General features: G+C 48.3%; 1 protein-coding gene across 1 annotated transcript in view; it reads right to left on the reverse strand.

Moving 5' to 3' along the window:
- The window catches only part of CERS5 (ceramide synthase 5), an 89,818-nt gene that overhangs the window by 53,685 nt on the left and 10,030 nt on the right, over positions 1 to 26,103 (reverse strand). Inside the window, exon 2 of the mRNA XM_056859555.1 lies at positions 13,138 to 13,243. Coding sequence (XP_056715533.1) covers positions 13,138 to 13,243 — 106 coding nt within the window. The remainder of the gene's footprint in view (positions 1 to 13,137; positions 13,244 to 26,103) is intronic.

The raw sequence follows: 26,103 nt of genomic DNA on the forward strand, positions 1-26,103 counted from the left end.
CTAAGGTGCTACTGGACTTGAATCTAAATGTATCTACTGGCAGTGGAACCATCACCAAATCCACAGTTTGTGCAATTTGATCGGGCTACAGGTATGTGGTGGGGATCTTGCATAGAGAGCTTCACTAGGCCAAAGAACCATGGCCTCCTTGGCTACTGTGCAGACACACAGATTGGAACTTGTCTCCAAGCTCATCATCAGGATGACCTCAGAGATAAGAAGAACTAGTGGAAATGGCATATAGAAACCCAAGAAGCAAAGGGGCTGCCACAGCATCAATTTGCTCTACCTCTGAATACTCAAATTGATTAAAGAACCTTATCAGGTTCTGAGAGATGGCCAAAAGGTCCACTGGCAGCAGTTGAGTTGAGCTTCTTGGGCCACCACCTCTTAGAGCAGTGGTTCCCAACCTTTTTTTGACCAGGGACCACTAGGACTTTTTTGTTCGGTGCAGGGACCCCAAGGTTCAAAATAAACATTCCGAGAATTTGAAAATAAACTTTAATCATAACTGTTAGTTAAACATTAAACTTAGAATAATATTTGAATATATATATATATATTTATAATAGAGAACTTTTAATTGAAAATATTAATTTATTATGGGTTTAGAACTTTGTTTTGCGGACCTTAATTTAGTTCTCGTGGACCCCTGGGGGTCCATGGACCCCTGGTTGGGAACCAGTGTCTTAGAGTGACTGAGGGTGGGAAAGTGCAGATCTTTAGCTTACATTTTGTTGTGATGTCAAACTGTCATCATCAAGTCTTTATTGCAATAGCAAAAAAAAACCTATAGCAATAATACAGAATAAGGTGGAAATTCCACCAAAATAAAATCAATAACATTAAAAAAATAGTAACATAATTTAACATAGGTTAAAAAAATTAAACATTCCCCATAAAATATTAAAATGCAAATACAAATTCATAATTAAAATATAATTGGAAGGAAAGATCATACAATCCAGAGACAAATAAAAGATGACAAATGACCCAGAGTAGAGCAATTATGGGTCAGATATATTACAGTCAGCATGTCCCATCATCTTTTTATGCTTCATGATGGCAGCAGCAAATCTTGCCACTTGAGAAGTAATGTATTTGTCTCTGTCTTTCAATAATATGACTAATTTCTTTTGATCTGACCTTCCTGGGAAATGGGATATGGTCTGCAAAAATCGGTTACGCTCATCCTCATATCTTGGACATTGAAATGTGATGTGGGATAGATCCTCAATAGACTTTTGATCACAGGAGCATAATCTTTTCCTATATGGGATCCCACTGAAACGGCCTTCCAAGACTGCGAGTGGCAGAATATCTAAGCATGCTCTGGTGAAGGCCTTTCTATGCTTGCAGTTCCTTAAACTGGTGAAATACTCTGGAAGAATCAGAGGAGAGAGAGATAGCTGTCTATAAAGTACTGATGTTCTCAAATTGCCTACAAGACTTATATCAGTTTGAACACTCTGATCTAACAATCTTTTGTTTTATGAGTAGTTTGGCTGCATAGAATCCGAGGGTCCTCAAATATTCTACTGAGAAGCCACACCAATCTCAACACAGAACTACGCCATGAGTTGTTCTTCCTCTCTGCATACGCCAAGGTCAAAAGGCCTGGAGATGTACAAAAGATGATCTTCAGCCAGTAATTAATGGTTGTTTTATTAACTAGGGTTGTTATTGAGGGTAGAGTTAATTCTAATCTAGCCATAGCTGAAGGTGTTGAAGTTGGGACCACTAACAACCGGCATGCAAAATTGTTTTGAGAAGTTTCTAAAGATTGGAGATTTCCAAGATCCCAAACCGATGCTCCATATAGAAGTTGGGGCAGACATTTCATTTTATAAATTTCTGTAGTTGGAGAGATCAGACAGCCTCCTCTTCTATAAAATCTATGATCAAGGACAGCTTTTTCAAGGTTATGCTTAGCATAGTCAATGAGCTGTCCAAGAGCCTGAGTGATGAAACATCACCCCTAAATATTTAAAGCTAGACACCTGTTCTAAGGGTTTCTCATCTATTGTCCATTTATAATAATGCGGTCTTCTACCAAAAACCATAATCTTAGTTTCATCATAATTAACATGGAGTAGATTTTCTTTACAGTAGGAACTGAAATGTCTCAACAGCCTTCTAAGGCCAATTTGGGTATGGGAAATTAGCAGTGTGTCATCTGCATAGAGCAAAATTGAAATGGCATTCCCACCTACTTTGACTGGAAAGAAATGAGGACCTAACAGGAATTTTACCATATCATTTATGTATAGGTTAAAAAGCAGTGGGGCCAAAATACAGTACTGGCGGATCCCTTTTGTGGTTTTAACTGAGCCAGACAATTGGCCAAGGACACCTAGTCTGATCTTTAAACTGGTGTCTGTATAAAGAAGGCCTTTTACCGTATATACTCGCGTATAAGCCGAGTTTTTCAGCCCAAAAAAAGGGCTGAAAAAAGCCAACTCGGCTTATATGCGGGTCAATACGGTAGGGTAGGGGAGGAGGGAGGAGGGAAACTTACCATTGCAGCCATCCTTCGCTGCCGGCCCGCTCGCCTTCCCGCGGCCTGGGAGCGACCAGCGGGGCCTGCCTGAGAGCAGGCAGGCCTCGCAGCCGCCCCCCCACACACCCCCGCCCCCCCCGCCGCCGGCCCACTCGCCTGGGAGCGGCCAGCAGGGCCTGCCTGAGAGCAGGCAGGCCTCGCCGCCGCCCCCGCCGCCTCCCCGCTCGCCTTCCTGCGGCCTGGGAGCGGCCAGCGGGTCCTGCCTGGGAGCAGGCAGGCCTCGCCGCCGCCCCCGCCGCCGGCCCGCTCGCCTGGGAGCGGCCTGGGAGCGGCCAGCGGGGCCTGCCTGCTCCCAGGCAGGCCTCGCCGCCGCCCCCCCCCCCGCCGCCGGCGGCCCGCTCGCCTGGGAGCAGCCAGGGTTGTAACTTTCTCGGGGATGGGCCGCAGCACCCCATGTCCCACGATATAGCCTAGATATTTGAGTTCTCGGAAACCCAGGTGACTTTTCGAGGGGTTGGCCCGAAGGCCAGCAGCGTGGAGGGCACGGCAAACCGTATCTAGGTGGTGGAGGTGTGACTCCCAGTCAGGGCTGAAAACGATGATATCGTCAATATAAGCCATCGCAAAGCCCTGGCACTGGGCTAGGGCTTGGTCCACCACCCGCTGGAACGTCGCGGCTGCTCCGTGCAATCCAAAGGGCATCATTGTAAACTGGTAGAGTCCCGAGGAGGTGGCAAACGCAGTTTTCTCCTTGTCTTCAGTTCTCATGGGGATCTGCCAGTATCCTTTTGTGAGGTCCAAGGCCGACAGGTATTGAGCCGCCCCTAGCTGATCAATCAGAAGGTCTGCTCGAGGCATGGGATAGGCATCAAAAGCGGCTATTTGGTTTAGCGCCCTATAATCCACACAAAAGCGGACACTCCCGTCCGGTTTTGGTACTAAGACTATTGGGCTGCGCCAGGCGCTCTTAGAGGGTTCGATCACGCCCAGTTGTAACATCTTGGTTACTTCTCGTTCTACTTCCTCCCACCGCCGCCTGGGGACTGGTCGCCACACAGACCGAGCCACAGCGTCAGGTGGGGTCCGAACAGCGTGTGAGACCCCTTCAATTCGCCCCGGCGTCGAGGAGAACGTTGGGGGTAGTCGTTGCAACATCTGTTGTAATTGTTGCCTCTGACAGGGGTCTAAGGATGCGTCCATCTGGGGTTCTTCCGATCCCTTCACGGCCTTGCCCCACGGGAGGTCACCGTCGGCCAGATCCAACGGTTCTTCCCCTAACTGACAGTCGCCCCGTCCGGGCACCGGGGTTATCCATTCCTTCAGGTCATTAATATGGAGCCGCTTCCGTTGTCGGGAGCGAGTGCCACATTGGATCTCGTACGAGCAGGGGCCCAAGACCCGTCTCACTTTGTAGGGACCCTTCCATAGCTCTTTCTCCCCCGGACCAAATGCACGCCCCCTTACCAATACTTGGGCCCCCATTTCTAACTGCCGACGTTGGGTACCCTGGTCATATTGCTCCTTCTGACGTGCCTGGGCCAGGGCCATATTCTGTGAGGCTATGGCTTGGGCGGTCTCCATCCTTTCCCTTAACTGCCGGACATATTCTTGAGTCCCTAGCCCCTGAGACTCCTCTAGGTCCCTCCCAGTGACCTGCCCTTCTACTACCTGCAGGATGCCCCGGGGTTTGCGACCGTATAGCAGCTCAAAAGGGGCGTACCCTGTCGAGGCTTGGGGGGTCTCTCTAATGGCGAACAGTACTGGGTCGATGTATAAATCCCACTGGTGGGGTCGGTCTCCGGCCAACTTACGGAGTATGTTCTTTATTGTTTGATTCAGGCGCTCTACGAGCCCGTCGGTTTGGGGATGCGCAATGGCTGCAAATATTTGGCGGATGCCTAACGTTTTACATAAGGCCTTAGTGATAGAGGCGGTAAAAGACGAGCCTCTATCGGATACGATCTCTCGGGGTAGCCCTACGTGGGCGAATAAATGGATCAAGGCCCGGCAGACCCCTGGGGCCTGTAAAGTGCGCAACGGAATTGCTTCCGGGTACCGGGTGGCGTAGTCAATTATGACCAACAAGTAGCGGAACCCCCTGGGTGTGCGTGGGAGAGGCCCCACAAAATCCATGGCGATCCGATCAAAAGGTGCCTGGATGATGGCCAACGGTTGGAGGGGGCCCCGAGGTGGGGGCCGTCCATCCCATTTTTGACATCGTAAGCAAGTCCGACAGAGTTGCTTTACATCTTTTGAAATTGCTGGCCAGAAACACCTCTGTTGTAAGCGCGCTAGGGTGTTTTTCACCCCTTGGTGTCCTGCCCAGGAGTGGTCATGACTCAACTCCAAGAACTGTTGCCTATACCTTTGGGGAATCAAGAGTTGGAGGACCTCCGAACTCCCGTTCCGAGGAACGCGGTACCACAGACCCCGTATTTGCTGTATCTGGGGCCACCTATTGGCTCGTCTCTCATCTACCACCCGTCCGTCACTTACCGCCACCATGTCTCGCAGCTTGGCCAAGGAGGGGTCCGTTACTTGAGCCTGCTGGAACTCGGGGTCGAGTTCCCACTCCGCCGCAGTATCCTGTCTGTTGGGTTCCCCGGCCGGTGCCATCGCGGGGTCCGTGGTCGTAGATGTTCCGGGTTGTTCCCCGTCATCCGCTTCGATCACCCATCCTTCCTCCGTGGTGAATCTCCGGCGAATCTCCCCCAACAGGGCCCCGAAGAACGGGGCATCCCGTCCGATAAGCATGGGGTACGGTAGGTGGTCTACCTTGGCGACATCCATCTCGTAGGACTGGCCGTTCCACGTTACCTGGATGCGGACGACGTCGTATTGCTCCACATGCTGATGGAAACATGACACAGTTGCTGTCCGGATCCTTGGCAGTCGTGTTGGTGCTAGTGCGGTCTTGATCATGGAGACCGACGACCCGCTATCGACCAGGGCCCGGAGTCGGCGTCCTCCCAGCTGAAGAGATACTAGTAGGGCCGCAGGGCGCGTTTGGGGTGCTTCGGCATGCATTGCCTCTTCCCACCCCAAATCGCACTCCATCATTGGGCAGTCTCGACGGTAATGACCCCACTGTCCACACGTGAAGCAGGGCCCCATTGCCCTGCTCTCTGGGCTTTTACCCTCTTCCTTGGGTTGTGGCCGACTTCCTTCTGCGTTGGGATGTCCCAGGGTTGGTAGTGGGACTGGAGGATTCCATCGGGGCCTTGTCCTGACCAAGGAAGGGATTCGAGGCGTCAGTCGGGCCCTTCCACCCCTCGGGTGATTCTCAGGACCCCTGCTTCACCACCCCGTCTTACTATTCTCGCGAGGGGGTTCTCGGTACTCCACGGCCAACACATTTTCAAGTAAAGCCATGGCTGTTTGCAAGGTCTCGGGTTTGTTGCAAAGCAGCCACTCCCGGGCCTTAGGCGGCACGACGGCCAGCAACTGCTCTAACACTACCTGATCCGCTACTTCCTCGCTCTCAGTCGTTTTGGGTCGTAACCATCGATAGGCCGTATCTTTCAGCGAGGTCACGAAGGCCCGTGGGGGTTCCCCCTTTTTCCACCGCATCGTACAGAATCGGTGACGATATGTCTCGGGTGAGATCGCGTACCATTCCAAAATGGCTGCCTTTAAGCGATCATACCGCTTACTGTCTTCCTTGGGAAGTGCTTTGAGGGCGGCTTGGGCGGGCCCTGTGAGGTATGGCCCTATGAAGATGGACCACTTCTCCTTCGGCCAACCGGAGGCTTCGGCGGTTCGCTCAAAGGCCTCGAGGTATCCGTCAACATCGTCATCAGGCCCCAGCTTCGTCAACTGTACCAAAGGACCCTTGGCTGCCCCGGCCCCTGTGTCGGTACCTGTGGTTGAGTTGGCGCTCCCTGTGGTTTCCAAGGCTTGGCGCATCTCCCGGAACATAGCTGCTTGGGACTCCTGATGCTGCAGTGTCATTTCTCTGACCAATCGTTGTTGGGCCTCTTGCTGGCGCTGTAGGAGGTCTTGCATCATGCGCCCATGATGTTCCGTCAACCAGCGGCCTAACGAGGGGAGATCCCCCATGGTCCCTGGAGCTCCTTCGGCGGGCTCCATGGTGACCTCTCCCGTACTGCCAGTTGCCACCGTTAACACGGGTGGCCGGAGAATTGGGTTAGGCGGGCGCCAGCCGGGGGCTGTTGGCAAGCGGGGTGGGGGCTTGGCTAGGTCCGCCCCCCTGCCCGCATTCTCCACCACGTTGTCACGCCTCCCTGGCGCCGCCGTCGCCTTCGGGGTCTCTGCCCTGGAGGGGGGTCTGACCGGAGGAGCCTCCTCGGCCTCAGACCAGTCCGAGGGGGAATCAGAACTTGTCTCCCCCTCGGAAGCAGCCAGGTTGCTCCAGGTCAGCTCAGCCCTTGCCACCTATAGCTGCTGCTCCTCCCTGGCCCAGGCTCCTCTCTGGCCTTATATCCCCTCCAGGCCAGAGAGGCCCCGCCCCTCCCTCCCTCAAGGCCCGCCCCCGAATTCCCAAATAAGGGCTGACACCGGGCCACGTGGCCGGCCTTAACGCGGGGAGCCGGTGTGCGCTTTCCGGCCCTGCCCGCGCCCTCCCGCGGCTCAGCTGTTGAGCGGGCCGGGCTGTAGGTGCGCGGGCCGGCGCCGCCGCGGCCGGGCAGCTCGGGCCGTCCTTTCCCGTGGGCCCCAGGGAGGCAGCCAGGGCGGAGGTCCGGCCGTCGGCGGGGCGGGCCGCTTTGCCTGCGGGTCTCCCCCCACCCCCGGTGAGTGTGAACTCTTCTCCCGGGGGGGGAGACCTGGAACGGCCCGGGCGATGCTGGGAGGGGCTCGCCCCGGGACAACCTATGATCTATATTTATATTACTTAATTTTCTCCATAAATGATATCTTGAGATGGAATTGAATGTGACATTAAGATCGATGAATGCCACATATAATTGCTTAATGATCCATTTAAGTATTTATTAATAAGATGTTGTAGCAGAAGACAGTGATCCAGGGTAGAATGTCCCTGCCTAAAACCAATTTGCTCTTGTGCTAACAAGTTATTTTCAAATACCCATGTCTCCAGTTTCAATAGGAGTCTTGCATAGTGCTTTCCTATCACATCTACAAGGCTTATTGGTCTATAGTTCGCTGGGTTGGTACGCTCCTTATAAATTGGGACCACAATAGAAGAGGTCCATTCTTGAGGGAACCTACCAGACCTGTCTATATGAGTGAACAGGGTGGCTAAAACAGGTACCCACCAATCCTGAAAAGCCTTAAGCAAATCAGGGGGGATGAAGTTTTCACCTGGGGCTTTATTACTTTTCATCCTAGAAATTAGGGATTTTATTTCACTAACAGATACAGGGGGCCACTCAGGTGAGTTGTTTAATGGGCATCACAGGGCATTTAACTACACTATCCTCACAGGTTTTTATCATTAAATAATTTAGAAAAGTGTTCTTCCCATTGGTCTTTAGATATGTAGGAATCTAACTCATGGTGCACCCTCCCTTCTGAAACTGCAAGTATGCGCCAGAACCTTGTCATATCTTTCTGAGTTAAAGCCAAGGCAAGCTCTTGGCAAGATTCTTGTATTGAGGCAAGTTTTTTCTCTCTGAGTAGACGTTTATATTTATTACAGAGCTCAAAAAAAGATTTGGGTAAGCCGTTTGTTTGTTTTTGCTTATATACCCTAATTTAACGTCTGAGCCGTTTTTTTCATATTTGAGCATTCTTTATCAAACCAGTTGTTCTTAAATTGCCCTCCTCCATTTGATATTCTACCGCTCTTAATCAGGAAAGGTCTAAGTGATTCAACTAACTCTCCATACAGTGTCAGGGCAGTCTCTATATCTTTTGCTACAAGCAATTTTTCCCTTATCTCAAAGAGTGGCCCATTGTCCAGCACCTGTTGTAATTCATTTTGAAGAATATACATCCATCTCAAACGGGTATTACCTGTAATTTCAATATGAGGTATTGTTGCCCACAATTCCACAGAGCTTCAGATACAGAAATACAAAATATAAGTGGTTGGTGATCGCTTTCTGGAAGCAACCCTACTTCAAAGTGTAATATATTATTACAAAGAGATGGTGATACTAATATATAATCGATCACACTTGCACCCTTATGGTTGTAATAAGTGCATTCTCCAAGTTTATCTCCTTCAAAGTTGCCATTTAATATTGCAAAGCCAAGCTTGTAGATCATTTGGCTGAAGATTATCCCATGTTTATTAACTAAGGAGTCTTTTGTATTCCTCCTGCCATTATAAAGATCATCATCACAGATATTTCCCCATACCTTTAAGTTACCTTTCCCAATGTGAACATTAAAGTCTCCTAACAATATTATTTGTGCCATGGGATACTTCAAGTTCTAGATGTAATTTTCCAAGTCAGGGCAACAGTTTTCACAGCAAAAGGATGAGGAATGGGGAGGACATTCACTATCAAAATGACCTGATCTTTGAAAGTCAAAAGACAAGCCATTGCTAAAGATTATAAGGAGGGAAGCAATTCTACCCCCACACTTCACTGACGTGGAGATCAAACATGCCAGCCCCCCACTAGGGCGTCCTTTAGTAGTTGGGGGGGGGGATGTTATACAGTAATGGTAACAGCAACCACTGCAGTGCTCTTGAATGTATCCCAACACAGTATTTACCTAGGAGATTGTTTCTTGTAAGTGTGTGAGGAACTTCAAGCCAGCTGTATTGAAGAACTTTCTGGTCTGATGACAGGGACTCTCCTCATGAGGATTTATGAAGACTCGGGGGTTGAATACATTGAGACAATGTCAATATATATCTCTTTCAGCTGAACATGTAACTATATTCATCCATATAAATGAACTGGCTGCAAAATCTTAATAGCTTATCCCTAGATGAAAGGATTTCAGAAGGGGGCCATCCAGTACATTGGCATTACCACTGCAACCTTCAACTGGGCACAGACCAAGACTATGTGAAAACCCGGAACAGGAAGCACTTCAGCTAGAAAAAGAACCTGAGGAATTTCGAACTGTACAATCAGAATGTGAAAGGAAGCTTCTGTCAAGTCATCCCTGGTGATGCGGGGAAAGGCAAGTTCCGGTCACAGCAGCAATGAAGGAACTCTAAGAAGTAACCCACAAATATAGTGTCCAAACCCCAGCAGATCACAAACACATACAGCCAAGCACATCAAACACAACTGTAGCCACCATGTGACATCAGTTCCGCAGATAACAACCTCCAGCTCTACAGGCCACTCTGGAAAAATATCTGGTAGCTTAGGAATGATTGAGAACAAGCTTATCATCTTTTGGGACCACTACACCAGAGGGCAGTATGGCCACTGGGATATCTACTAACATAACTTGAATCAAAACCACTACTAGGACACTACCACTCTTTCAGCATTCAAAATTTGAGAAGCAGGGGCGGGGAGGGTACCATTCTTTCTTGATCTCCTACACAACATAATCTGGACAGGAAAACATTTGATTGCAATCTTTTTCCTCTACAGAATATCTTCCTAGCCTCTGTACTTACTTATGTTTAAAATTTGTATGCCACCCTTTCTACCCAATTAGGGCCACCAAAGTGGCATACATTTATAAGCTTCACAGAGGAGCTCCTTGAGGAGTTATCTGTGTCCTAGTTTGAGGGTTCTTCTCTGGGGGATCCAAGAGTTGATGCACTCTCATAGTCTTGGTAATTAATTAAATGGAGAACAGCTTCTTAAGGAAACAGACACTGCACAGGTCTTGGTTTGGATTCACTGGAGAGTTTCTGTGGAACAAAGGATTTCCATTTGCAGAGCGCTTTCCTTACCTTCCCCTCTTCTTGGATGCCCAAAACACCCCCCGAAATGCTGCTACTTTTCCCTGCCTGAGAAAAAACATCCTGAACCTCCAATTCAGCTGCCTTGGTGAGCCAGGATGATTTTGCTGCCAGTAACCAGGTAATGTGGTTACTGGTGTAAGTGACTCTGCCTCATCTGCTGTATCAAAGCTGGGAAGTACTCAAGCCTTCCCTCTCCCCCACAGGAAGGACCTCAGGTTGTGATGGGAGTGGGTTCAAGCTCACCCTGCTCCTCCTCCTCTCATCAGCTGGCTCCATGGAAAGAAGACACAACGATGACATCCTCCTCCTCTGGGATGAGGGGGCTTAAATAACTCCCTGCAGCCCCCCAAACCTGGTCCTGAGGCATGGGTCAGTCTTGTCAGAACTCCTTCATGGAAGCCACAGGTTTCCACCTTGTTGCAGGATTCCCCATTCTCAATGAAATGGTGAAAGGCTCTTCTACTCTCGCTGCTCATTCTTCCGATGCTGCCTTGGTGGGCCACAGCATGGCTCAGCCACCATCATTCCAGGGGGGTGAGAGGTCCCACTGAACAGTTGAGCAGCCACCCAGTCAAGGCCAAAGGCACCCACCAGCTATGCCTCTGGTCACTGTCCATGCTAGCCATGTATGGACTGTGCAACCACCATTCTTGAATTGCATAGGCTCCTTAAAGATTAGAAAGGGCTGCGTCTAAAGCAAATTGCCCTCTGGAGTGTGAAGCCTGGTCTTCTGGTGCTCTAGAGACCAACTATGAAATGCTACAACCACTCCTTGACCCCAGGGGGCCTGAAAGGACCGTTTCTTTGCCCTATGATGGGGTAGTCACATTTGGGGGAGACACAAATTAACTTATTGTTTTGTGATAGTGGTGACTACCTTGCACTAGCTTGAGCTGGTTGTTCCCCTCCTCCCTGGTCACTCTGACTCTACTGTTGGTTTCACATAAAAACTGGCTGCTGCAGTGCCTTGGGAGAGCTCTTCAACCTTGGAGCCAATAGTAAATATTGCAGGTTATTAAGGTCCCACTCTGGGATTCCACTGCTTTTCTGACACCAACCATCTGGGTGTACATAGCACTCCTGTGAAAGCTTCTTCACTGAGAAATTTAAACGTTTTGTAAGAATACAGCCTCACAGCCATCACCTCAACCAAGACACAAATGTAAAAAAGGGTTATATTTTAAACTCCGTATGAAGAAAAGGAGGAAGAGGAGAAGGCCAGTAGAAAAAGGCAGAAAAATGGCAGGGATACATCCTTAGGAAAAGCATGAGGAAGAAAACGGAGGTAAAAAGCTGGTTTAGGAGCATCATGCAGCATCATTTCCCCATTTTTTCTGGACAAAAACCATGATTTTGAGAAAAACTGAAATATATGCAATACTTACTTTCTCATCAAACCTAATCTCATTTTTCTGATTTAGCATATAACATTTTATTAATTGGCATATTTATGGAATTTAAAATAAATGCCTTCATTTTCTATAAGCACATATATGTAATATTCAACTGAGAGACAGCAGCAAACTGCTGTGCCCTATGCACATTTTACTTATTCCATAAGGAAAACAAATGTTTCATTCAAGTTTTTTTCAGTGCTCCACAAAATTTCCATGGGGGAAAAGTCTTCAGGCTTTCATTATATCCCTTTTTTCTTGAACAAAACTTTATCTTAAACAGCTCTACATTCATTCACAGAAAAAATATTTCATAAGAATTTTTTTCCAGTGCTCTCCAAAGTTTCCCGATTTTCCCATCTGAAAATATGAAAAAGTCCTCCAAGGGAAAAAAAAGTTTCCCAGGCATTCACATCTCTAAAATCTGATTAAAGATCTCTTTTTGATTACCTGCAACTGTGCCAGGAAAACCTGATTTGATGTTAGGCTCCAAGAACACTAGGTTTCCCTGAAGATACTTCCAGAACTACTCCTGCACTTGCAAATTGAATATCAATCCTTTATCTCCCAAAGCAAATTGGGTCAACAAAGTGAAACAGGAATACTATTTTGATGCAGTCTCTGACCGACATACTAAAATTAATAATAAGGGGCGATGAGTATACAAAAGAACTAACAATGTAGCCCCTATAGACAGGACCTATCCAGTCAATATTAAAAACAAAAACAAATTAATTTTCTTGCATGTACGCCAGCTTCTGCTTAGTCTAGAAAAAAAAATACTGCCAAAGCCCAGTTGCCAGTTTTGCTGCAGGCTGTTTTTATGTTAAATGTTTGCACTTGTTACATTCTATAGTAGTGTTCTGAAGAGCTTAGAGTTAAATCAGCCCAGCAACAACAGCAAACAAATGGCTTAAGCGAGTTTTAAAAAATTTCAGGGGGGAAAAGGGGGGGGGAATGGAAGACAGAAGAAAGTGACACTATCAGTGATTCCCAACAGAACCGTTTCCTGGATTCAGGCATTTCTCCTGTGTAAGCCCTAGAGAGGATTACAATCAAATCAAGGGAACATGAATACATACAATTAAAAGACGCTATTTTTACCCAGAGTAATAAGCTCATTTCTCCTGGACTATAGAGGACCAATGCCCTGACCCGGATAGCCCTGGTTAGCTAGATCTAATCAGATCATGGAAGCTAAGCAGGGTCAGCGCTGATTAGTATTTGGATGGGAGACCACCAAGGAATACCATGGTCACTATGCAGAGGCAGGCAATGGCAAACCACCTCTGAACATCTCCTGGCATGAAAGCCCTACAGGGTTGCCATCAGTTAGCTGCTACTTGTTGGCTAATAATATAATAAAATAAAACAAAGGACCAATGGGAAGGAGGGAGGACTGACTTTCAAAGAAAATCTGAAGCATTACTTACCTTTGTGATAGACGTAAATACCTTTTCTAGAATTGCATTGGGTTGAGCTCTGCGAGGCTCGTTGTCTTGAACACCCAAATGAATGGCACATGGTTTGGCAATAAATCTGGTAAACAACAAACATCAAAGAAAGCATAAAAATCTAGAACATAAAAGTGTACCATATCTTGAACACACACAAGATGAGGAGTCTGGGACCTTTTAATTTAGAAAAAAATGGCTTGGGAGGGACACGCTAGAAGTTTACAAAATTATGTATGGAGCGGATAGAGGCAGCTGGAAGCAGAAGCATGTTTGAGTTCTCATTAATAGGTGGAATTTCTTTTAAACTTTTAATGGAAGCTTCGAGGGCAGGAAGTAAAACAGAGTTGCACTTACCTATAACTGCTGTTCATCGAGTGGTCTTCTATTCAGGCACACATGGGAACTGAGCTTGCGCAGGCCAGCCGCGGAAATTTTTTAGCAAGCTTCTAGCGAGGTATAGATCTTTTAGATCGCTTATCCCCCCTCCCCTCGCTCCGTGTCCGAGCCTAACTCTTGGGCTCTTCCCGCCCAAATGGACCCATGATGAGGGGGAGGGGAGCGCTTCTCCTCTTGCCACTGTGGAAAAGTCTGATTAGGAGAATCTAACAGCCCACAGTGGGGATAGGAGGGAAGGATGTGTGCCTGAACAGAAGGCCACTCGATGAACAGCAGTTACAGGTAAGTGCAATTCTGTTTTCATCTTTGTGGCTTCTGTGCAGTCCCACATGGGAAGAATAGCAAGCTCACTTACCAAGGTGGTGGGTGTAAGGCTGGTCAAGGCACTGCTAACAGCAACACCACTCTTACCACAGATGACTCGGCTGCTGTCTCCACGTCCATTGTCTGACGATCGTAGATGCATTTGACCAGGTGGCAGCTCTACAGACCTCTCTGATGTCATCATGGGCTCCAAAAGCTGCAGAGGATGCCTGAGCTCTGGTGGAGTGTGCCCCGACTGAGAGTGGACAATCCCTTCCAGTGGCCAAATAAGCCATTTTTATGGCATTTACCACCCACCTGGACAGTCACTGAGTTGACACACCGTACCCTGATTTACTCCCCTAAAACAAATAAAGAGATTCCTATATTTTCTAAAGTCTTTAATTCTATTTAAATAAAAAAGGAGGGCTCTCTTAACATCCAATGTGTGCCAAGCCCTTTCCTCGCCCGATTGAGGAGTGGGGGGAAACACCGGCAGGATGAGGTCTTGTCGCAAGTGAAATTTCAAGACCACCTTTGGAAGAAACTCCATGCTATGTCTTAAAACTACCCTGTTTTCATGAAAACAGAGGAATGGCAGGTCGTGCCTCAGTGCCCTGAGTTCACTAACCCTGCAAGATGAGGTTATAGTCACTATGAAAGCTGTTTTGGCTGAGAGAGTAGCCAGACTGCAGGATGCCATGGGCTCAAAGGGTCTACCCATCAGGCCTCTCAGAACCACATGTAGGGTCCACTGCGGGACAGGGGGCCTGACCGGGGGATATAGGTTGTTCAACCCCTTCAGGAATTTTTTACAGTGTGTACGGGGAAAAAAGGGAAACATGACCTATTCCCCTGTGAAAAGCTGAGATGGCAGCCATGTGGACTTTCACAGAAGAATTAGCTTGCCCTTCCTGCTTCAGGAATAACAAATACTGAAAAAGATCTGGGAGTGGAGAAAGCTCAGGACACAAGTTCCTTCCCTTCGCCAACCGGGTAAACCTGTTTAATTTGGAGTTATAAGACTTTCTTGTGCAGGGTTTGCAAGAGGCCAAAAGGACCTCTGCTACTTCCCAAGGCCACTGGTCTAAGGGCTCACTAACCACACTGTCAGATGCAGTGCTTGCACATCGTGATTAATGTGACCTATCGAAAGCAGGTCTGCTTGGCAGGAGAGGTGGATGAACCACCCCCTCGCCAATGCCCATAGTACTGGGAACCAAGGTCTGACTGGCCAATACGGGACTATGAGTATAGCTGAAGCACCTTCTCCCTTTAATTTCCCCACCACCTTGTTGAGGAGGGGGAAAGGAGGGAAGGCATATATCCTGAGGCCCTGCCAGCACAGCTGAAATGTGTCCATGAGAGAATACTCATCTCTTCCTGCCCGAGAGCAGAAAGCCTAGCATTTCCTGTTGTGTGAGGTAGAAAAAAGGTCAATCTGTCGCCAACCCCAAGTTTGGAATACTGGCCGAAGGTACTCCTCGAGGGACCATTCGTGCTGCCTTGAAAATTCCCTACTAAGGCGTTCACCTCTACATTGGTGCTTCCCGCGATATGTATGGCTCTGAGGGAGACTTTGTGTCCGATCACCCATTCCCATATGGCTGTAGATTCCTGGCAGAGGGCTGAAGACCCCATGCCCCTTGCTTGTTTATATAAAACTTTGCGGATGTGTTGTCAGTGGCCACCAATATCTTCTTCCCCGACACGAGCCCTGCAAAAGAGGCAAGGGCATATTTGATGGCACGGAACTCTAAGAGGTTAATATGCAGAGTCGCCTCATGTGCAGACCAAAAACTATTAACCATCTCCCCCACACAATGCGCCCCCCACTCTGTGAGGGACGTATCTGAAAAAGTTGAATATCATGAGTTTGGACACTGAAAGGGATGCCCTCCCTGAGGTTGGCTTCTACACCCCACCAAGCCAAGGAACGAAGGACCTCCCTTGGCATGGAGAGTCTTTTGTACTGGGGGTCCACGTTAAGAGTAAACTTTCACAGAAACCAAGTTTGCAGAGGTCTCATGCGAAGCGTAGCATGAGCCACCACTGATATTGTTGAGGCCATCAAACCCAGCAGCTTTTGGATCCTAAATGCCTGCTGGTGCCTACATCTAGAGAAAGAGTCCACCAACAGCCTAATGGAGGTGTGTCTGAATACTGGGAGGAAGGCTCTTCCTACCGAGGCATCTAACTCCGCCCCAATAAAATAAATCCTTTGAGTGGGCTCTAAATCTAGATTTTTGGTGGTTAATGACTAGCCCCAGGGATGTCAAGGTGTGCACCACTTTCCCCACTGCATCTGTAAGGGACTGAGGGAAATCCCCTACCAGAAGCCAATCATCCAGATATGGGAATATAGTGCAGCCCTGCTCAGCTAAGTATGCCACGACCACTGTCATGCACTTAGTGAAGACCCTTGGTGCTGTGGCTAATCCAAATGGGAGTACTGTGTACTGGTAAAACTTCCCATCCCATTGAAACCTCAGGTTCTTCCTGCAAGCCAGCTGGATGGCTACGAGGAAGTAAGCGTCTTTCAGATTAAGCACCCAAAACCAGATTCCCCAATTAAGCAGGGGCAGTATCTCTTGCAGTGACAGCATACGAAAAGAGCGTACTCTGAGATGCTTGTTGAGTTGCCTCAGATCAAGAATTGGTCTTTTTCCTCCATCTTTTTTGTCTATCAGGAAATACCTAGAGTAAAACCCTGAAGTGAGATAGATGGGAGAAGCTCAGTAACTGCCCCCTTCTCCAATAGCTGGCGGACCTCCTGGCAAAGGAGGCTATGACTAGGGGGTGACAACCTGGTTGGAGGGCCACAGGGCGGGAATGAACGAAACTCCAGATAATATCCAAACTTTATTAACTACAACACCCAAGAATCCGAAGTAACAGAACACCAGTTTCCCTAAAAAAAACAGACAATCTGTCAAGAAACTGTAACACAGGAACCTGGGTACCTGAACTAATAAGGAGGCAGGCTTTTTCCCCATGGACATGTCAGGGCGAGACTGAGCCCCCTTCCTACCTCTGGACTTATTCTGGAATCATTTATCTAGGGTAAAAAGGCCTAGATTGGCCTTGTTGCTGATAGTTATAGGGCTGGTACCTAGACTGTCTACCCGAGTAGGGTGGTAGTCCTTGTCTAGGGTAGTACCTCTGTTTGAAGCCTGGTTGGAACCCCTGCTGGGTGACTCCAAGGTACCTGGCATTGACCCTATTCTTTCTCATTTTATCCAAGGTCTCATCTGTCTGCTCATGAAAGAGACCTTGTTTGTCAAATGGCATGTCTTCAACCTTGGCCTTAGCATCTGGTGCCAAGTTCGAAGAACGCAACCAAGAATGGTGCCTTAGTGCAATGGCAGAGGTGATGGATCTACTCGCCACGTCCGCTACATGTCAAGCGGCATTAAGCTGGTGTCTCCCCAGCTTGTAGCCTTCACCTTGTAAGGCCTTTCCTACAGACTTTTTTCCTCGAGGAGGAGGTCAATTAACTGTTGAAAACCTTCCCATAAAAACATCTGATATCTGCCCATCATGGCAGAAAAGCTGGCCACTCTTAGGGCTAAAGCCCCTGAAGAGTATAGCTTTCTTCCTAGGGTATCAAGTTTCCTCCCCTCCTTGTCAGAAGGGGAGGACTGAGAACTAGACTTGTTTTTGGAGGCACATGCCTCTGTGACCAAAAGATTTGCCGGGGGTGGTGATACAAAATCTCTGCCCCCGGCTGTTTTACCCGATACAAATTTTCAATGTTCTTTATGCCGAAGCCAGCATAGCCCAGATAGTCTGGACGATATCCAGTAACCCTTTCACCATGGGAAGATGAACTGGGGAAGATTCAGCAGCAGGCAGCATAGAGGACATCCATAATCGGGTCAACAAGTTTAGGCTCCGCCACCCCCACTTCAACCCCCAGAGATCTCGCTATGTGGATCATCTGGTCATTATACAATTTAAGATCTTCCATGGGGGAAACTGGGGAGGGGTCCCCAACAGTGTCATCAGGAGAGGGCATCAAGGTAAATTCAGAGTCTCTGAGTCCATGTCCTTCTCACCCTCACCCTCCCAATCAGATGGGTACTCTGTGCAGCTGAGGTAGAAGGTCTGGGCAAAGCCTCACGAGTCCCATAATGGTGCGAGGCTTTGGCTGAAGGAGACCACTGCCCCCAATCATAGCCGGTTCAAGGTTGTTGGGGCAACAGGACCAATAATGATGGTGGTGGCCCCACTGGCCATAAGGCATGATACTCGACTGGTCACCCGATCCTGGATCCACGTCCCGCACCGGGATGTCAAGATCTCCATCCTCCAATGAAGAAAAACAGATCATCTCCATCTGCTGCCACTGATCATGCTTCGGTGGTGATCTAGATAGCGCTCGGCTCCAGTGCGGAGGAGAGGCAGGTACCACAACTTTAGCAGTGTCGCCTCCATGGCTCGAGGGCAGCTTTTCGCCTTTATCGTTCTTCGGCGCTGACTTATCCTTCGGCGGCGATAATGTTTGGTGTTTTTCTTGGCTTTTTTGCCAGATGGCCAGACGTTGCCCATTTATTGGAGGGCTTGTCTTGAGACGGGTCCAGCTGTTGCAGCTGAATTAAAGCCACCAACGGAGCCCTCAATTTAGTAGGTTGGACAGATTTATCCAACACCTTTAGGGTCTTTTCCCATAAGGAAGCTTTAAGAGGGCAGCTTGTTCCTGCCGGGCTTTGGGCGTGAATAGGCCGCATTCCTTGAGGCGGAAATGTGGCCTTTGCCAAGGCAAAAAAGGCAGTTCTCATGCTCATTGCTCTGAGCCATCTGAGCAAACGAAGCATTTCTTGAGAAGGACCATGATCGCCCAAAAGCTCTCTTAAAAGGTTGTTTTGAAGAAATAATTCACCTCACCAAATTCCCTCACGGAGAATTCACGAAGCTCACCAATCCAAATCCTTACTCCATGGCGGCAGAGAAAGAACTGAGGGAGGAGCGCTCCCCTTCCCCATGTGTCCATTTGGACGGGAAGAGCCATTAGGCTCAGACACAAAGTGAGGGGAGGGCGGATAAGCACTCTTAAAGATATATACCTCGCTAGAAACTTGCTAAAAAAATCTCTGCGGCCGGCCTGCACAAGCGCAGTTCCCATACGGGACTGCACAGAAGCCATGAACATAAACAATTTTGTTTCAGGATTCATTTTTAATTACTGCACGTGTAAGTCTTCCTGTACAGACAAGTACATCTGAGCAGAATTTTTGGCATTTGCAGAATGAATTTGAGCTGGATCCGATTTTTTAAAATCTACTTTCTCATCCACAGCACTATGAGAAGGAATTTACAAGTGTTGATTTCAGCAAATTTCATAATCTCTCACTTCCAATAAAAAGTTTCAATTGAACTATTCAAAACCCATCATGTAATCCTTAGACAGCAATGTTACAGGCTGTCTGGTAATATTCCCTCCCACTATATATGAGACACTTGGAAAGTATATGCGTATCATTTCAATAAGCTTACTGATGTAGGTCAACTTTTTAGAACTACAGTGTTGCATACTCTCTCCTTCCACTAAACAGTACCTCTGTGTGTGCAACAGAGGAAGAAAAAATACATCTTTGAAAATAATCCTATTGCCCAGTGCAAGAGTTCAAAGCACAGTTCTTCAGGAAATGGAGTTAGAGCCAATTCCCAGTAAATGATTTTATGAGAAGAACCTGAAGGCTAGTTCAAATTTTGCTTTTCTCCCTTTCTTTGCCCACAGATTCATCATTGCTTGGGGAAAAAAACAAGCCAACATTTAGATAGCATATGTCCTGTAAGTTCCATGAACACAGATCAGGAGTTTACAGAGTTTCATGCAAGACATGACCCATGTTAAAATGCAGGTAATCATGCATATTGGCCCATTCCTGTGCAGCATTCACCCGGGCTAGTGTTAGTGCTATGTGTGAATGAGCCAATGCATATGGTAAATGCAATTAGACATGACAGAATAAAGTGCACAAAACTTTTACATGGGGTAAACACTTTACAGGAAGAAAACTGATTCACATGAAATATGGTATTGGAGTTTTACAGATACCATGGACTGCCAAAAAGACAAATAAGAGGGTTCTAGATCAAGCCTGAATTCTCCCTAGAATCTAAAATGACTAAAGTGAGGCTATCATACTTTGATCACATCATGAGAAGACAAGACTCACTGGAAATGACAATAATGCTAGAAAAGGTTTAAGGCAATAAAAAAAGAGGAAGACCAACTCAAGATGGATTGACTCAATGAAGGAAGCTACGGCCTGCAGTTACAAGACCTGAGTAAGGCTGTTAATGATAGTATGTTTTGGAGATCTTCAGTTCATAGGGTTGCCATAAATCAGATGCAACCTAATGGCATATAACACACACACTTTGCCTGCAGCTTGTATCACATCTCTTTTGGCCCTAAGGATTCAGGCTCCATAATTAAATTCCATGTCAGAAAGATAACTAACGAGGTAGCCCAAAGCAAGCATACGAGTCTTGCAGGAGTTGCATCCCAACATTCTACACAATGACTGGAACATGTCCTCCTTCAATCACCCAGTGCAGCATACATAACAATTTGCTTTTCTATCAGAGTTACCTCACTTTGGGATGAAAAACTCGCCTTATACGCGAGTTCAGGGGCTCTTCCCTCTCCCCCCCTAGATGGCACTGGGGTCGGGGTGGGTCGGGAGGGCCCAGGAAGCCGGTGGGAGGGCGACCTGGGGCAGGGGCAAGACCATCCCTGCGCTCTAAAATGGCGACCGCCATTTTAGAGCGCAGCATTGCCGGTAAAGGGAATTTCTTATTGACCCTCGGCTTATACGCGGGTCAATAAGACATTCCCTTTTCTGGTCTCAAATTTGGGGGGTTGGCTTATACCCGAGTATATACGGTATATCAAAAATTGCTGATTTGTTTATACTATTAGAAACATATAGACAGATAATTATGAAATTATTGTGAGGAAGAGGAACGTCATTAAAATATTCCCAAAATGGGTCTCTTTTATGGCCTGCTGCCATTATAGGTTTTCTCCTCCAGGAAGAGAATATTGTGATAAACGGAGCCTTGGCTTACCTGTGAGGGCTCCTTCTTTCTCTGAGGGAAGAGGACATCTGATCAGCGGGTGTTTCCTTTTCCTATGCTCAGGGAGAGGCAGGATATTAAACCTTTTGCTGCCTGCCCTCTGCTGGAAACGCCCTGAACTGTCAATTCGAGGACTTCCATAGCAGTGAAGAGACAGGAAGCACATAACACATAATACAATAACATAACGCGTAATGCAGAAAAAACATGCAAGAATAATTGGTTGTAAATACGTAACAGTAGGTAACGTAACATGAAAAAACAGTGATTGTTAGAACCGTGGGTAATAACACCCGGGACAGAGTGGATGGTTACTGCACTTTGAAGTTAGCACATCGTGATCCTTTTCTTAATTTTCTTCACCCTGGGTGGGCAAGATGTCCTCTTCCCTCAGAGAAAGAAGGAGCCCTCACAGGTAAGCCAAGGCTCCGTTCTCTTCTCTGAGGATCAGAGGACATCTGATCAGCGGGATTTTCAAAAGCTGTGACATCTGGGTGGGATTAAGGATCCTTCGCTACTTGCTGCAGGACTTTTCTCCCGAAGGCCACATCCGCAGAGGCATAGGTGTTGATTTTGTAATGCCTGACAAATGTGGAGGGGCTTGACCAAGTGGCTGCTCTGCAGATTTCTTCCACTGATGCTTGCGCATCAAAGGCCGCTGAAGTCACTGCACTACGCACCGAGTGCGCTGTAATCCCCTGCGGAGAGGACATCCCAGAATGTTTGTAGGAGAGCTGAATGCATTGTTAGAGACACTTGCTAATGGTTGGGTTAGACATCTTGGATCCCTTGTTGGGTGGAGAAATTGACACAAAAAGGGCCTCCGAGCGTCTGAAGGGCTTAGTACGTTTAAGATAAATTCGGAGTGCCCTCCTCAGATCCAAGGTGTGCCAGTTCTTTTCTCTTGGATGAGTCGGATTGGGGCAAAAAGATGGCAGGATTAGCTCTTGTTGCCTGTGAAAACCGGAGTTCACCTTCGGTATGAAAGTTGGGTCCGGCCTAAGGACCACTTTGTCTGCGTGGAATACGCAAAGGCTGTCCCTGGAAGAAAGGGCACCCAACTCCGAAACTCGTCTCGCTGAGGTGACTGCGATGAGAAAAAGAACCTTCATACGCAGGAAGGTTAAGGCGACCTCTCTTAAAGGTTCGAACGGTGGTTTAGTCAGGGCGTTTAGAACTAAGTTCAGACGCCAGGTAGGGAACCTGTGTACAGTAGGCGGAGATATGTAGGAAACCCCTTTTAGGAAGGTGGTGACGTGAGGGTGTCGAGTCGTGGGGTAGCCATCTAGATGGGTGATTACAGTGGCTATGGCCGCGACCTGTCTGCGAAGAGTGGACGCCTTTTGTTTAAGGTCCAAACTATCTTGTAGAAAGCGAAGAAGGTCTGCTGTTGATATGGTTAGGGGATCCATTCGCTTTCTAGCACACCAGCGGACAAACATCTTCCAGGTAAAGTTGTATATGCGTTTTGTTGACAATTTTCTGGCTTCTAACATGGTGGTCACTACCTGTTCTGAGTATCCCCAGCTCAGCATCCGCTGCCTTTCAAGTCCCAAGTGGTCAGTTTTAACCACGCCGGGTCCGGGTGCAAAATGGGGCCTTGTTGAAGAAGATCCCTGGGTACTGGGAACCAAGGGCGGCGAGGCCAGTGAGGCGCAATCAGGATGACGTGGGCCTGCTCTGTTCGAATCTTCCGGATAACCTTGGGGAGTATCGGGAGGGGCGGGAAGGCATATAGTGTCTCCCTTGGCCAAGGAGTTTCTAAGGCATCAACGCCCTCCGCCTCTGGGTGATTGTACCTGGAGAAGAATCTCTGTAGTTGTCGGTTCTTCGATGAGGCTAACAGATCCACTGACGGACGACCGAACCTCGCATGGATGAGGTGAAAGATTTCCCTTTTTATAGTCCATTCTCCTTCGTCCACCGTCTGTCTGCTCAGCCAGTCTGCTTGCAAGTTTAGGACACCTTTTATGTGTTCCACCCTTATTGAGGCGAGATGTTTTTCCGCCCAGTTGAGGATGAGTAGGGCCTCTGCGTGGAGGGAGGAGGAACGAGACCCTCCTTGCCTGTTTATATACGCCTTCGCAGACACGTTGTCCGTCCTGATGAGGATGTGTCTGTTCTCTATCATTGGCTGGAACTGAAGAAGATCTTTGTGGATGGCCCTCAACTCTAGTTTGTTGATATGGAGACGAGTCTCCGACGTTGTCCACTGACCCTGCGCTATGTGATGCTGTATAGTTGCTCCCCAGCCTTCTAAGCTCGCGTCCGTAAAAATCTGAATCGCAGAGTCTTGTATGTACGAGAGTCCCTTGGTCAGGTTTTCCCGGCGTATCCACCACTTGAGGCTGCTCCTGACTTGTTGGGACAGAACAATGCGAGGGTTTCTCTTTTGGGAGATCTGTATCTGGTAAGGTTTCAGGAACCATTGAAGAGACCTCATGTGTAGATGAGTCCATGGTACCAGACCTATGCAGGACACCATAAGTCCTTGAAGACTTACTAGAGAAGAGAGACCTGTCGTTCTCGCCATCATGGTGGTTTTGGCTAGGGTTATCAGTTTGGAGATCTTGTCCTGAGGAAGGAACAGTTTGTTCTGCGAAGTGTTGATGATGGCTCCCAGATGGTGTATTGATTGAACAGGCGTAGTTAGACTCTTTGACATGTTCACCAAGAAGCCGTGGTGGATCAAGGTCTGAACAACTTGGTCTGTGTGGAGGCGGGAAAGTTGTTCCGAAGGGGCGCTTACTAAGATGTCGTCTAAGTAGGGGAAAATATGAATTCCCTGCTCTCTTAGGATTGCCACGATGGATACCAGGACTTTGGTGAAGACCCTTGGCGCAGATGTAAGGCCGAAGGGGAGGGCCCTGAACTGAAGGTGTAGTTGACCATAGGTAAAGCGTAGGTATCTGTGATGGGATGGGTGTATCGGGATGTGAAGATACTCCTCCGCCAGGTCGATAGATGTGAGGTACGCCCGAGGTTGTAGAGCCTCCACAATGGAGCGGAGTGTCTCCATCCGGAAGTGTTTTTTGCAGACAAAGCGGTTGACATACTTCAGATCCAGTATTGCCCTCCAATCTCCATTTCTTTTGGGCACTGTAAAGAAAAAGGAGTACACCCCTTCTCGCCGCTCTGAGGTTGGGACGTGTTCTATTGCCTGAATCTCTAAGAGGTGTTGGATGGCTGCCTGGGTCCGAAGGGCTTTGTCTGGTCTTCGAGAGATTGGAGATATAACGTAACGATTTGGAGGGGGTCTTAGAAATTCGATGCTGTAGCCTTGGCGAATTAGTTGTTGCACCCAGGCATCTGTGTGAGGAGAGGCCCAGATGTTTGCAAAATAAATAAGCCTGCCCCCTACTGGAACTGCTGAAGAGTCATTGCTTGTTTTGTTTGTCACCGAATCGGGGTGACTTCTCTGCACCTTGGTTTTGGAAGTTAGATCCCTTTCCGAATCTTGAATTTCTCCTGAAGGATCCTCGGCCTGAACTCCAGCCGCCTCTTCGTCCATCAGATCTGGGGCGGGCCAAGAAGTGGGAGGACCGAAAGGGCCGAAAGGAATGTGAAAATGATGGTTTTCCATCTTTCTTGAGGTACTTAGGTAATGCCTTCTTTTTGTCTTTTGTCTCTATGAGGATGTCATCTAGTTTGGGTCCGAAGAGACGACCTCCCTCAAAGGGGTATCCCAGAAGTATGGATTTTGACCCTGCGTCAGCCGACCAGGATCTAATCCAGGCTGCCCTTTGCCGCCGAGGATACTGCCAAAGATTTTGCTATGAAGGACATAGAGTCCAGGGTAGCATCGGCCATGAAGTTGGAGGCTTTTAGGAGCCTGTTTAGGCCATCCAGCACTCTCTTGTTTTCCTGTGGAAGCAAGTCAATAATCTTCCTAATCCACATTATACTAGCTCTTGCCACCAGGGCTGCTGTGGCTGATGCCTGGATAGACAGAGCTGCAGTCTCATGCGCCTTTTTTGTGGCATAATCAATTTTCCTGTCCAGGGGGTCTTTTATGCTACCTGCCCCGTCCTCTGATATTAAGCCCGAGGACTGTCACGGGGGCTTCTGTCTGTCACGGGGGCTTCTACCAGGGGTACTTGTAATAAGGTCATGGCTCTGGGTTCCAGGGTGTACAACTTTTTTATTGAAGCTGGCACCTGCTTAGTTGACATGGGTTTTTGCCACTCTGCCTTAATTAAGTCCTCAAAATAATCAGGGAAAGGAACTGAAAGTGGTTTAGACTGTAATCTGGCAAAAAATTCCTTAGAGCCCCTGAATTTAGTCTTGCTCTTAATAATTTCAGTGTCCTCATCTTCATGGAGGTCAAGGGCTGCCATGACTTTACATAAGAAGGACTGGTAGTCTTCCCCCTTGAATAAACGTGGGTGGAGATCTTGGCCCTGGGCCCCCCCTTCCTGCTCCTCCTCTGAGGAGAACTGCCCTTCTTCTCTCTCCTCATCCTCGGAAGAGAGATGCTGTTGAGCTGTCTTGGAAATGTGGGGTGGGGCTGCCTTTTTGGCTGCCTTCGTTGGCCAGGCAGAGCTGGAACCTTGGGCTGTTTGGGCTGAAGGCTCTGAACGCACAGAGCCTCTAGATGGGGAGGATGCCCTTGAACTTGATGGCCCTCTGGAAGACGATTCCCCAAGAAGAGCAAATTCCTCTCTTAAAGCCCTTCTCATTGACTCCAGCATCCCCTGTTCACTGCCCCCCCCCCGCCATTAAAAGGGGAAGGGAGGTTTGTACATTACCGCCTGCACTGCACGTAGCCGATTCTCCCTTGGAGCTGGCAATACGGGCGGCCTCTGCACTCTCACCCTCGTCACCCATCAGGGACGAACGGGGAGGCTCTGCGGTTGTTTTCTCGGCGCGCGTCTTTTTCGCGCCTTTTTCTCCGTCGTCCTCAGCCGGCTTCCTCTTTGATCTGGCCGCCGCGGCGGAAGTCTCCTGGCGCCGCTTGACCTTCCCTCCGCAGCTTTCTGCTGGCTTGTGCCGGCAGGAGGGAAGGAGCTGCCTCGTCTCCTGAGAGGAGTTCCTCCCCAGACTGCTCTGGTGACGCCGCCATTTTCCTCCGAGAGGGAAAATATGGAGGCGCAGGAGGGAGGGGGGAAACGGAGCACAAAAGGACAAAGGGCGGCCACGGGAGGAAGGGAACAC

The sequence above is a fragment of the Euleptes europaea genome, chromosome 1, assembly GCF_029931775.1.
Source record: "Euleptes europaea isolate rEulEur1 chromosome 1, rEulEur1.hap1, whole genome shotgun sequence".
Lineage (NCBI taxonomy): Eukaryota > Metazoa > Chordata > Lepidosauria > Squamata > Sphaerodactylidae > Euleptes > Euleptes europaea.